The sequence below is a fragment of the Agelaius phoeniceus genome, chromosome 25, assembly GCF_051311805.1.
Source record: "Agelaius phoeniceus isolate bAgePho1 chromosome 25, bAgePho1.hap1, whole genome shotgun sequence".
Classification (NCBI taxonomy): Eukaryota; Metazoa; Chordata; class Aves; order Passeriformes; family Icteridae; genus Agelaius; species Agelaius phoeniceus.
In genome coordinates this window covers 566,497-579,978 of record NC_135289.1, presented here as the reverse complement: position 1 = coordinate 579,978, position 13,482 = coordinate 566,497, and the positions used below count along the sequence as shown (strand labels likewise).

Genomic DNA, 13,482 nt, shown 5'->3' with positions numbered 1-13,482 from the left:
CCAGGTGAGCAGCACACAGAAAGTTCCCCTCTTGAATGATGTCAAATGCAGGGACCCTTTTCCCTCTCCTTTTCCCGAGCTCCATTCAGGGCACAGGAAACCCAGCACAAAGCCGGCCCTGAATGGTTTCCACACCATTAGCATGAGCACATGCAGATCAGGCAGCTGCAGCAGAAACGCCTGGCTGGCTGCCCTGGGCGTGAGCCCCGCGATTGTCTGGAGCAGAGAGAGCCCGGGGAGAGCTGCAGAATGGCATGGATTGGGAAGCACCTTGAACATGGCCTAATTCCAGTCCCCTGCCCTGGGCAGGGACACCTTGAACTGCCCTGAGCCCTGCCCAGCCTGGCCTTGGGCACTGCCAGGGATGCACGGCGGCTCTGGGCACCTGTGCCAGGGCCTCGCTCCCTCACAGGAGGAATTTCTTCCCGATATCCCGTCCAACGCTGCTCTCCTCCAGTTTAAAGCCCCTGACCCTGTCCTGCCGCTGCACAAACAGCAAACAGCAAACACAAAATACTCCAGAGGGCAGCCAGCCGTGTTTCCCTCTCCTCCTGCCCCGCAGCAGCCCAAGAAGCCCCATCTCATTGTCGGGAGAATAAGCTGTGAAATGGCTTTGGAAATCAAGGCTCTTTAATTACAGGCACATTTGGGAGCCTTCTGGAGGCCATCTGGCTGGAGAGCAGGGTGAGGGCTCCGGGAAGGGAAAGCCCAGGGAGCACAGCAGCTCCTGCACAAGCACTCCATTAACGCTAAGAGCCAAATCCTCTCTTGCCATGGGGCCATATGGGCCAGAGCAGCACTCACCCATCCCAGGCTGTGCAGCTGCAGTGCTGGGTGCCTGGAGCCCTGGGTGTGCTGCTCACCCAGCCCTTGGCTCAGGCTGACCAGAGATTTCCATAAATCCCAAGGCAGGTCCATGGGGAGCCTCCTCCTCCCATTCTTGTCCCGTGCTTGGGATTAGCCACTCCTATCAGCCATGCAGAACACAGCCACGGCCTCCTCAGACACTGCCATTGTGCTAATTAGCCGGGTTTCATCCTTAATAATGGAGAACAATTTCGTGGCAGTTTCATGAAGGAAAAAAAGAGGAGCAAAAGCCATTATAATTTCAGGAAAAGTCCCTGGAGAAGTGAAATGGTAATTCACAAATCCAACTCTGATCTATGAGCAGATCCTGCTCTGGAGACTAAATTAGGGAGGATGTCTGGCTTGGGTGATATTCTTCATTATTTGAATGTCTATAAAGAATATTTATTAAATATTTTTTCTCTTAAGAACTTTGGGATGCAGCTGCATTTTCTCGCTATTTCCAAGCGTTTGAAGCCTAGCCCACACTGGATTTGTCACTGCAAACACCCTGGAAAATCCCATTTTAATGCAAAGCTGCTCCTCTCTCTGGAAAACTCCTTCTCTTTGGTGGCCCTTTGGAAAGCAGAGGGGAGGTAACAAACAGGATGAACTACTGATAAAAGAGCAGGGAAACAAAACGCTTCCCAAGCAGCCTCTCAGCATTCAGAGGAGCGGGGCAGGGGGAAGCAGCAGCCCTGGAGCCCACGAGAGGAAGGACAAGGCTTGCTCAGGTTCCTGCACAAGTGCTGAGCTCGGGTGCTGCCCTGCTCCTCTCCTTGTATGGGCACAAGCAGGGCCTGCCTTGTGCCTATATTTAATTTGCAAAGCAGAAAAAGAATTCTGCCCGCACGCCTCTGCTGCACCGGCCTCTCAGCCTGGGGAAGCGCAGCGGGAGCAGAGCTGGGTGTTTATTAAAGTGAAGAATGGCCCTGCTCTCACACAAGCCTCTCCTGAGTGGAGTGAGAGGAACAGGTTTGGGAGCTGCTGCACAGCCCGAGCACCTGCTGGGGGAACGGGGCTGCAGGGCCAGCAGCAGCCCCTGTGCTCCCTGTGCCACATCCCTGGCCTGGCCCCTTCCCCAGCCAGCTCTGGGGCTCTTCCCTGGGCAGCAGCTTCCCCCCAACCCCAAACCCCAAACCCCAGACCCCAGACACCAAACCCCAAACCCCAAACCCTGCCCGTGTCACTGCTGGGGGGCAGGAGGGATGGGGAGGCGCAGGGTGAGCAGGGACTCACTCTGCAGCAGTGCTGGCCCCTGGCAGGGAGCTCTGCCCTGATTCACAACCTCTCCTGCAATGGAAACTCTTCTGGTGCTCCCCAGCCTGCCCAGCCCCGGGTGGGAGCAGCCAGGGAACCCCCAGAGTGAGGGAACAGAGCCAGGGTGTCCCAGAGCAGAGTGAGACAATCCCACTTTATTGGAAACTCTTGGAGAGCCGGACACTGAAGAACTTGGTTCTGTCAAAGCAGGTTTGTACAACAGCAACAGGGAACACAACAGGAGATGGGGCACTGAACTTTGCATCCAGGTGAAAATCCAACAAGGAACTTCAGCAGTGCTGCACCTGGAACAACCCACAGGGACGAGGGGAGGGGAAGGGGCAAAGCCACCGAGAGCCCCGGTCACAAACCCCCTGTAAGGAGCCTCGTGCCCCTGCTGTGGCTGGCAGGGGAGGCAGAGATGCTGGCAGGGCACCAGGGACACAGTTTAAGGGGAAACCCCCCAAAGCTGGGGGTTTGCCCCCTACTCAGCAGTTGTTCAAGTCTTATAAATTCAAACTTATTTCTTTCCATTTAAATAACAAGTGCTTCAGGTACAAGGCTTGGGGTGCCTGGTTTGTAACCCAGTTTCAAGTGCACACAAGCAGGAATAGATTTTTTTTAACAAAACTATATATATATATATTTGCACACTCATACACACACATGCACACCATGGATTTTGTGCTGCACCATTGAGCTGGAGATGATGGAATGGGCCTGGCACCAGGAGCTGCTCACCTGTGGCACCACTCACCATAAAGCTGCTAAAGATTTGCATTATTTTTGCCAATATTGGTCCCCAAAGGTCTCCCCACGTGGGGCTGCACCAGCTGCTGCTCAGGCCGTCCCTGAAGCTGTAGTTGTCCAGAAAATTCCATGTGCAGCACGTTCTGCAGGATCCTCTCCTGTCCCTGTGGAGAGCTCAGAGTCCCCTGAGCAGGTGGGTGGCCCTGGCTGGGTGTGGAGATGCTGGGCAGGGCAGGCTCACACCCACACAGCCGTGTTGATGTCAAAGCCCTGGCTGTAGTCTCTGGGGTCGGGCACTTTCCTGGTGCCCATTTTGGGGTGCTCACCATGGCCCTCTGCCCTTGGGCACCTCTCTGCTTTGCTGTGATGGCTCTGCAGGTTCCCGTGAAGGGGCAGGTAAAACGTCCCCTTGAGTTTGTTGATCTTTTTGGACCTCTTGGAGATCTGGGGCCGTTTGTCCTCAGGAGGGAGCCAGCAAGGCTTCTCCTTGAGCAGCCTGTCGCGGTCCGGCCGGACGCTCCTCAGGAACTTCTTGAAGATGTTGGCCGTGAGGGAGAACTTCCTGCAGAGCTCCTGGGACCTGCTCGCGGACAGGGACCCCTCGCCCTTCTCCCCCTTCTTGTCCAGCTCGGGCAGGTCCAGCCAGTTGCCCACCAGGTCTGCGAAGATGTTGTCGCCCAGCACCAGCGGCTGCCGGTTCCTGCTCTGCGACATCAGGGACGAGGTCCAGTCGTGGCCCTCGTCGCAGGCCGGGCACTCCCGGCACGGCGGCCGTGCCCCGGCCGTGCCCTGGCCGGGCTCCGGTGCCCGGGGCACCCAGCGAGGTCCTTGAGGGGGGCACACGGCCTCCCCGCAGAGGCTCTGTGAGCAGCAGGGGCCGTCCGCAGGCCGCTGGCTCTCCGGGGCCGCAGCAGGCTGGCACGGCCCGGCTGGCAGCGGCACGGGACGCGCCGGGCGCGGGGGGCAGCGTCCCCGGGCGGCCCCCGGCCCTGGCTCCTGCCCGGGCCCCGCGCTGCCCTGGCAGCAGCGGCGCTGCCCCGCGGGGCTGCGGCGCCCCGAGAGCTCCAGGTGCTCCAGGGCCGTCTGCACCTGCAGCAGCTTCAGCTCCTGCAGGGCGCCCATCATGCAGTTCATCTGCTCGTGCAGCCCGTCACCCACCTCCTTCATGGATAGCTGCCAAGGCAAGAGCACAGCACGTCAGGGGCCCCGGGGTCAGGGGCCCTGTGGGTCAGCGTCCCCAGTAGGGTCCCCATTGGGTCAGGGTCCCCAGTAGGGTCCCCATGGGTGAGGGTCCCCAGCAGTGTCCCTGTGGGTCAGGGTCCCTGTGGGTCAGGATCCCCATGGGTGAGGGTCCCCAGCAGTGTCCCTGTGGGTCAGGGGCCCAGTGGGTCAGGGTCCCCATGGGTCAGGGTCCCAGCAGTGTCCCTGTGGGTCAGGGTCCCCATGGGTCAGGGTCCCTTTGGGTCAGGGTCCCCATGGGTCAGGGTCCCCAGCAGTGTCCCTGTGGGTCAGGGGCCCTGTGGGTCAGGGTCCCCAGTAGGGTCCCCATGGGTCAGGGTCCCAGCAGTGTCCCTGTGGGTCAGGGTCCCCGGGGGTCAGGGTCCCCATGGGTCAGGGTCCCCAGCAGTGTCCCTGTGGGTCAGGGTCCCTTTGGGTCAGGGTCCCCATGGGTCAGGGTCCCAGCAGTGTCCCCAGTAGGGTACCCACGGGTCAGGGTCCCCAGCAGTGTCCCCAGAGCAGCACGGGGCAGCAGAGCAGGGCTGAGCAGCTCTCTGGGCCATGCCCTCCCTCCTGACCACCTCTGCCACCCATCCCACCTGCACTGCACCCACTTCAGCCAACAGCACTCTGATTCTCCTCAGATTTTTCTAGGAGTGTCCCTCTAGGATTAAGAGGAGCTGACAGAAGTGGATTGTTTGACCTGACAACAAAAATAAAGAGTTTGGGTTTCCATTAATTGCTTGGCAGAAGCCCAAGGTGTAGAACTATGAATGGTTTTGGCTGCCACCAGTTTTAGAATATTCTTGTGCTTTTGAGTCTTCTGTGCCCTGTCACCAGCTGAAATCAGGAGCCAGAACACAGCCTTGCTTCCTTACCTGAAGTGCTCAAGTAGATTAAAAATAAACCCCAGGAAGAATTAAATTGTTACTCCATAACCCATCTCCAGCTCTCAATGCCCTCAGCACAGGCACCTCTTGCTAGAGGACAATCAAAGACATTTCAATGCGCTGGAAATTTTGCACAGAACAACCAACAAACTCCAGGATTACTTACATTCAATCAGGAATTCTTTGATTGCCAGGCTAGGACCTTTAGTAGCAGTTCTGCTTCATCCCTGAACCTCACTACAAAGATTGAACTTTCTACACCAGGCTTAAAATAAGCAAGTTATTCTCCAGAGCTTCCCAACTCCCCCTCCTCTTTCGCTCTGCTGCTTTCTCTCTCTCATGCAGGGTCTGGATCACATTCCCCAAGCAGCACCAGGAAACAAACGGGCTCCACTTCCCAACAGCTGCCACTGAGTCATTTTTAGCAGGAGGGGAGTGGGAAGGGGCAGGAGAGGGGAGGGACGGAGGGGCTGCAGTGAGGCCGTGCCACTCTGGCTGGGGTGGTTTGCAGAGATTACCCGTGCAGGGAGGCTCCAGCCTACGCTGTCACCAGCACTTTAAAAAGCTCATCACCATTTTTTGTACAGCAACAGATCTCAAGATCAGGGTGAAAAAGGCCAGCTTTTTCTGTTATTCCTATGTTCAGCTTTACATTACTTTATTTTCTACATGTCCTTCATTTGAAGTAAGCTGGTTGAATTACTCGCTCTATTTCCATCTCTGTACGTGGAGCTGAGCAGCGAGGAAGAGCAGCCATCAGAGAACTGTGACAGCCCAGCTCTCTAAGGGGACACTGCTCAACAGTTTCTGACCACAAATCCCCATTTCAAACCCCAGAACCTAGAACTAAACTCACCAGCAGGTTACAGCCATTTTTCAGAGCTTTTCTCTCAAGGAACTTGTTTATCACCCAGAATGAGCACACAGCTACAAAGACACAGAAAATCTGTGCTCAGCTTCCTGATTCCACTACCCAGAGCCTCCAGCTATGGCATTTCTTAACATCAGCAAATAAACCCCTGCTGCAGACGTGCAAATAATGTCCCAGCTGCAGGAGCCTCACTGTGCTCCTGTTCCCACTCCGAGCCTCAGGCAGAACTGCACCTTACCTCTCCAGATCTGCTGAGATGCTGCTCCTCCTAACCTTCCTTGCCTTATTAATGGCAGTCTGGTTTATCTGGGGCTTTGGAAGAAGCTGGATTTGGAGCCAGCCCGGCCCCTCATTGGCCATTCCCACCAAATCCCCCGGCGCAGTAATCGCGCCCTGGGGAGCGCAGGGTCCTGCCCTGGCCCCGGCTCTGCCACCCCCTGGCATCTGCCCTGCAATGCCCCCGGCCCCAGGAGCTGTGCCCAGCCCTGCCAGGCTCGGCCAGGCCAGCCCGGGGAGCATTAACCCTTCCTGGGCAGCGCTGAGCAGCGCTGGGCTCTCTGCTCACAGGCAGGGCCAGGCAGCCCAGGGAGCAGCCCGGGCCCAAGGGCAGCAGCCCCGGGGGCTTTGTCTCCCCCTGAGCACAGCACCGGGGCTGCCAAGGCTGGGCCAGCACCAGCGGGGCTGCTGCAGAGGAGGAGGGGATGCTCTCCCGTGTGGGACAGAGTCCTGGGGGTCCTGGGCTGAGCCCTGGCAGCACCATGGAGGAGAGGAGAGGAGGCTTTGGCTCCCTTGGTTCCCTGCCCTGGCATGGGAACCCCACCCTCCAGCCCCTCCAGCAATGGGAGCCCCACCAGCAGCAACTGAGCTCTCAACTCTTGAGACTTCCGACCCTGCTGGCAAACGCTGCTGGGATTTTGGGTTGTGCAAGCTAAAAAATGAAGTAAATCAACCCCCTCTGCTTTATCTGTTGCTCTTCTTGGTGTCTGCTCAGTCTTTTACAGAACTGGAGGGAGAGGGAAGCCCAGCCCAAAGTGAAGTCACTGCCTGGTGACCAAGCAGCCTGCGGGGCTTGGATTCCATCCACCTGCAATTAAGAGCACTCACCTTGGAAAGAAAATTCTGGAGGGAAAATAAACCTTCCCCAGTGTCTAACTGCCAGCCTCTCCTCCTTGGCAAGATCTCAGCTCTCCCAAGTTCAGACTGGCTTCCCTGAGAGTCTCCAGAAAAAGAACAATGTCCCAGAGAAGAGAGCTCACCCTGGCAGAGGGTCAGGACTGAACTGCCTGGTCTGTGAGAGGAAAAAGGGATTCTGCAAAAATTCAGCAGATTGGGCTGGGAATCAGATGGATGCACTGCTGGAGGTGATGGAAACTGCAGGCTGAAGGGACAGCCCTGGTAGCCCCACTGGCTCTGGGTCACACACTTCATGCAGGGGGAACTCAGATTTGTGTCCCAGGCTGTCTCACCTGAGACACTCAGCCCCTCAACAGAAGTGGTGGTTTGGCTTCTCTGCTTCCAAAAAAAGCCCTCTTAGAACCATGACAACTTGGAGATATCCAAATCCATCTCTATAAACCAGTTAAAAATCAGATGCCTCAAATTAAATCTCATTATTCCTGAAACTTTTGCAATCCCTAAAAAATTGGCATGAAAAATTTGGTGTCTAATTCTGCACAAGCCAACTCATGCCTTTTAAAGCAAGACAAGTACTCACAGGGCTGTGCTCCCCCTCGGTGCCTGGTGTGTGATGGGAGAGGCTCCTTCCTGCAGCTCTGGGTGTTACCTGGCTCAGCCCTCCTGTGCAGGTGGGAGCCAGGCAGCTCTGCCTCAGTGCTCCTCCAAAGCAAAGCTCATTCACACCACACACCCCCCAAGCACTGAAAACCGAAGTGCAAAATTCAAAATTCCACCTTGAAATGATCGTCAGGGAATATTCAACATGGGGGGAAGCAAACCAAAGCTGCCAGAGTTCATATCCAGAGTGGTTTTTGCACTGGAAGTGCCCCATCCTGAGCTGCAAAGCACAACTGCTCTGGAAGCCACCCTGCCCATGATCTCCTCACCCCCAAACAATAACCACAACTGCTTTCCACAGCTGGTAAATCACTGATCTTTCACCACTGATTAACACAGCCTGGCCCAAGGAACCTCCTGCAGCAGCCACTGGCATTTCATCAACCTCAGCCTCAACATCTGAGATCCACAAACAAAGCAGATTTTCCTTCCCCTTCCCAGGTAAATCAGTAACTTTTCCCAGCCCCTTTGGGAACTGATATTCTCCTGTCACACCTCCCTTCTCTGAGCTCTCAGGATCAGTCCCAGCCCATCTCCTGCAGCCCAGCTCTCTGCATTCCCAGCTCTGTGCTGCTGATGCAGAGGAAAAGCCCAGACACCCCAGCTTTCAGCACAGGGCTGGAAGAAGAGCCCTGAGTGTGTTTGTCACAGCCAGGAGGAAGACAGATGTCCAGCTCTTAGGGAAAAGAAATGCACACAGAGGAAGTTATTGCTAAGAGGACAGGAAAGAACAAATGGCAAATAGTTCTTAATAATAGTTCTGATGGGCAACAGAGCCAGCACCAAACAATTGGTATTTAAAGCAGATGACATAAGAGAGACTGAAATTATTTTAGAACTGCTGAGCTGATCATATTGTTTCTGTGCTTCCCTTTGGGTCACTAACTGGATTAATCTCCTGCAAGCCTGCAGTTGTGGCTGGGCATGGCCTTGCTGCACACAGATCTCACACAGAGCTCTCTCCAGCCCCTCACTCCACCTTCCTTTTCCTTCCCCTGGTGCATGCCAAGGGCCTGCAGTTGTCTTTCAGTCCTTGCACTCCATCACAATAACTCCAAGTCTCTCTTTTACCTTGACTTCCCAGGGTAGGTGTGCATGAGGATGCTGACTGTGAGCTCACAGTTCATCTGAAAGAGGAAGGATGCTGAAGCTGAACCAGAGACTCCCCCTCACAACAGTTTCAACAGACCCTAAGCAGATGTTAACCTTGACAGATGTGGTTCACACCACTCCATCACCCACCTTCCTTCCCACTGCAAGGATATTGTTTGTGCTTCCCAGTCACACTCCCTGTGTTTAAAGGCAAATCAGAAAAATCAATTCTCCTCAACCAGGATAAAAATGGGCCAATACTAACTCCAGTCTTCAGATTTCCCTCACAACCCAAGGAGTAGAGAGACCACAGGCCTTGATGGACAGAGTGGCCACCAAAGGTGATGGTTACAAGTGTCAGTTCTCAGCCCAGACCCGCTGTCCTGGGAATCTGCTCTTTAACATTCCTGATTATGTGAAACTGGGAGTCTGAAAAAATCCACCCTCATCTTTAGGTGACTGCTCTGGAAATAACCCAGAGGACAAAGCCTGTGGCCGCCTCTCTCCCCAGTTAAACATGACAGGACATCTGCTGCCACGTCACTCCTTTGCACCTTTCCCTCAGAACACCAAGGAACGGGATCTGTGACACCTCCCACCCTCTGCTCTGCCTCCAGGTCACCCAAGAAGCTGGGAGGTGCCTGTTCCCACTGCAGGGGCTGCAGCAGCAGCACGGGACCCTCGGGGCTGCCACTCGTGCCTGGCAGGCTGCACAGCACCCGAGCTGCCCTGCAGGGAGAGCAGGAATGAGCACACAGCACATCCCTCGGGGTGTGCCACAGACACCGCGATGGCACCGGTGTCAGACAGAGTAAAAATAATTGGCTGCATTTGCACTCGGACCGAATGTTCTGTTCCTGCAGGATATTCATAGCAAGAAACATTGTCTACTCTATCAAACTCAGTCATTCGGTGCGTTCATGACAAATGTGCACGAAGAACATTAAAAGTTCCAGTCAGAGTGGTGACTGAAATACTTTTCCTCCCAGAAGAAAGCAACAGAAAGCCCAGACATATCCTGGATTCATCTGCAAGACCAAAACATGCCAAATAAAGTTACAAGCACAGCCAAATGTAAGGTAAGGTCAGCAGCACAGCAAACGTGGCAGTGCCCCCTGGCCTGCTACAGGCACACAACCCCACATGCCAGACAAACCTGCCCCATGGACTCAGCAGCCCCAGACAGAAATCAATGATTTATTCTACCTGAGCCCCTGCTCCATCCCACAGACCATGGGTGGTGCTGCTGCAGAGCAGTGCAAACTGTCCTGGTGTCTGAGAGTGCAGGCAGGCACTGCCATGTGCAGCACAGAAATAAACTCCTCCCTGCCAATTCCCCAGCCAGACAGCTCCTGCTAAATCTGAGCCTTCAGCTGGGATAACTCAGTGACTCGGAGCAGCACAGCTCTGCTGTGCCTCAGGACAACGTTTGCAGATCCCAAATGCAGGCAAAGGGCTTTGGGGACGGGGATTAATGGCAGGACACCCTCCCAAGCTCTGGGGCACATTTCACAAGTGCCAGGGAAGCACAGATGAGTGCAGGAGCTCAGCCTATTCCATCACCAGGCCTGGAAACCAGCGCTGCACGCTCCCACCAGCCACAGTGCATCCATAAATCTCCAGGGCCTTCCAGAATAAAGGGTCCCAAGCGTTTCCTGGAGCGGGCTGAGGTGCAGAGAGCTGGCACAGCCCTGGGGAAAGGCTGCCCGGGTGCCCTGCTCCCCGGGGATGAATGGCTGTGTCAGCTGAGGCTCCCCAGCCACTGCTGTGGAAGCTTCTGAATGAATCCCAATCAAAGGGACACCACACATGCCAGAAACGATCAGCTTACAATGGAGAACAGGCGGCTGCAACGGGAGAGCTCTCCTCACTGCCTGAAAGGGCTCAGATTGATCCTCGGGAGCCCTGGCACAGCTTCCCCAGAGGAAATGGGAGAGCAGGGCAGTGCCCCACTCGCTGCTCGCTGCCTGGCCTGGCACAGGTGACACAGGTGACACACGGGGGCCCACAGCAGCCCCAGCCATTCAATGTGGTTTTAATAAACAAAGCAAGGGAAAGGAAAAGCAGAGCTGGAATCCTCTGTCTCACACTGCTGGGGGATTGAGTTGCATGGAAGATAACCTTTCCTTGGGAACTGGGAGCTGTGCCAACATCCACTATTTTTTGAGAAAATCCCCTCCTCAAAACTGGCCAAAAGTCCAGTTTACCAAACCAGAGGCTGCCTGCACTGAGCCAAACTGAACTTGTGCTAATGGGACAGTCTCTAACCCCAGCCTGTGACACTGAGCAGCCCTAAAAAGCCTGGCTCCTCACAGAGGGAGCTCTGCAGAACCTCCCTGCACACCAGGGCCGCTCCTTGGCCACAGCACAGCCTGGGGTGTCCCTACAAGCACGGGGATGCCTGGGGCTGGGCTCCCCTGGGCCCCGCTGGCTCCAAGGTGGCCAAAGCCATGCCCACGTTCCTGCCCACGTCCCGTGGCTGTGCAGCAGCCGAGGCAGAGCAGCAGCTGCCCAGCCCAGCTCCCGCTGCCCGCGGTGCAGATGGGCCCAGCTGCGCCCCGGGCTGCTCCTGCCCTTTACACAAACGCTCCTCTCTTTCCATGCCGGGCTGCAGGGACACAAGGGACTTTGACAGGCTGGAATCGCTCAGGACAGCACCGAGGGCTGTCGCTGTCCCTGCAGCTGGCTCACAGGGAGGAGCAGGAGGAGGAGGAGGAGGAGAGCCCAGCTCTGTCCAGCTGCGGATCCTGCGGATCCATCCCTGCGGATGTCCCGAGAGCCGCCCTCCCGCGCTGGGATCACCCGTGTGAAAGGAAGTTCTGAACAACAGACCCGGGCTGTGGGAGGGGGAACCAATGGGACTGTGAACACCAAATGTACAGAGACCCAGGCTGCTCCACAGAGACCCAGGCTGCTCCCAGGCAAGTCTCAACTCGCCCAGCTGAAGGTGACAACTGCCCCTTCCCAGTGTTGCAAGCCAAGCACACACAGATTTATGCCAGGCTACGTCAGGGTTTATTAATGTAATAAAAACTTTTGCATTTTTACAATTAAAAAAATAAATTCCGGCATTATAGCAAGGACTGAACAAAGCCAGAATTTTCTCGTTTAAAGTATTTTTTTCTGGCTTTCATGTTAAGTGTGAGGGATGTCCCTTTCTGTTGAATATATTGACTCTTCAGAAGTTGTGTTCTGCACTACAAGACAGGCATGTTTTAGACTGAGAGGTGCAATGTTTAGACTCCTCTACAAAAGTGTTGCTCAGCTAACAAAACCGATTTGGTTAGAAGACAAAACACAGATTTAGGAACCTTATTCTTAGGATGTTCTTCTGGAAGCTATTCCTTCTCCCATCTCACCTCCCAGCTCAGATTTTCAAGGGCTGTCAGATTATTCTGTACATGCAGTTTGTTGGCAGTTTGCATTTCATTCATCACACTCAGGGCACAGCACACCAGTGACTCCCATTTTCCTTTGTTTTAGTTTGTCTTTCACCTCCTGTGTTTGCTGGGGAAACACTGGGAACGGCCGCAGGTTAAATGTCACTGCTGCCACATTAATCGGGAGCACAGGGCACTGCCCCAGCCCGCGTTTCACAAGACACGGGGATCGGGAGCAGCACGGGGCTCTGCAGCCCCGGCTCTGCCCTGGCACAGCTGGAGCTCTGCCGGCTCCTCGGGGACAGGGTTACACACTGAGCGCTTCCTGCAGTGCGGGCGCTGCACAGGGAGCACGGACCCGGCTGAAATCGCCTCGCTCCGGTCCGTGCCGGGAGCTTCTGCCATTCACAAACTTCACCCACCCGTTCTCGCTCTGCCTTGTCTTCCCCTTTTGTTCTCATTATCTATTTATCAGGATAAGGCAGACTCCGAGCCAGACCCGCGGGAACCCTGCTTTGGGCAGTATCAGCTCCTGCTGCCCAGCACCCCAGAGCAGCAGCAAAACCTCCGGGCTGCTGGACAAGCCCCAGCAAGCCCCGGGACCGGGGTCACCCCCGAGCAGGAGCGGCAGCAGGGCGAAAACACCGCTCCTTTCCGACAAAGCCCTTCCTATTAAACAAGTATTTTCACAGGCTACCGGAGGTGCCGGCGCGCTCTCTTTAGAGCCTTTTGATTCCCAGAAAGTTGCTCCTATCCATCTCTGTGGCTGCTTCCCTGATTTCTGACCCGTGCCGGCAGCTTGTTCCTAAAGCCCCCGCACGCCCCCGCCGCGGTTTCTCTCCGATAGACGGACGGACCCCGACCCACAACCGGGACCTGCTCACGGGAATGGCAGCAGCGGGACCCCCGACCCACAACCGAGACCTGCCCTTGTTCATAGCACCGGGAGCGCCGGGACCCTGACCCACAATCGGGACCTGCCCTTGTTCATAGCACCAGGAGCGGCGGGACCCCGACCCATAACGGGGCTCTGTGCGAAGCCGCCCCCCGGGTGCCCCCGGCCCTTACCAGCTCCTGCCGCAGGCGCCGCAGGTGCTGCTCCATGGCCCGGCTCGGCGCGGGGCCGCCGCGGGAGGGGAGGAGCGGGGGCAGTCCGGGGGCAGTCCGGGGGCTGTCCGGGGGCAGTCCGGGGGCAGTCCGGGGGCAGTCCGGGGCTGTCCGGGGGCTGTCCGGGGCTGTCCGGGGGCTGTCCGATGTCCGGGGGCTGTCCGGGGTCTGTCCGGGGGCTGTCCGGGGCTGTCCGGTGTCCGTGGCTGTCCGATGTCCGTGACTGTCCGTGGCTGTCCGGGGACTGTCCGGTGTCCGGGCTGTCCGTGGCTGT

The 13,482-nt window shown here is 56.3% G+C and overlaps 1 protein-coding gene across 1 annotated transcript; it reads right to left on the bottom strand.

The window, feature by feature from the left end:
• Nucleotides 1–2,046: 2,046 nt before the first annotated feature.
• On the bottom strand, nt 2,047–13,278 carry INKA2 (inka box actin regulator 2). The gene is made up of 2 exons (XM_054648953.2): nt 13,170–13,278; nt 2,047–4,029 (listed from the first exon to the last, which is right to left on the bottom strand). The coding sequence occupies exons 1-2, from the start codon at nt 13,203–13,205 to the stop codon at nt 3,094–3,096; spliced, it is 972 nt and encodes a 323-aa protein (XP_054504928.2). The 5' UTR covers nt 13,206–13,278; the 3' UTR covers nt 2,047–3,093.
• Between the last annotated feature and the right edge of the window lie 204 nt (nt 13,279–13,482).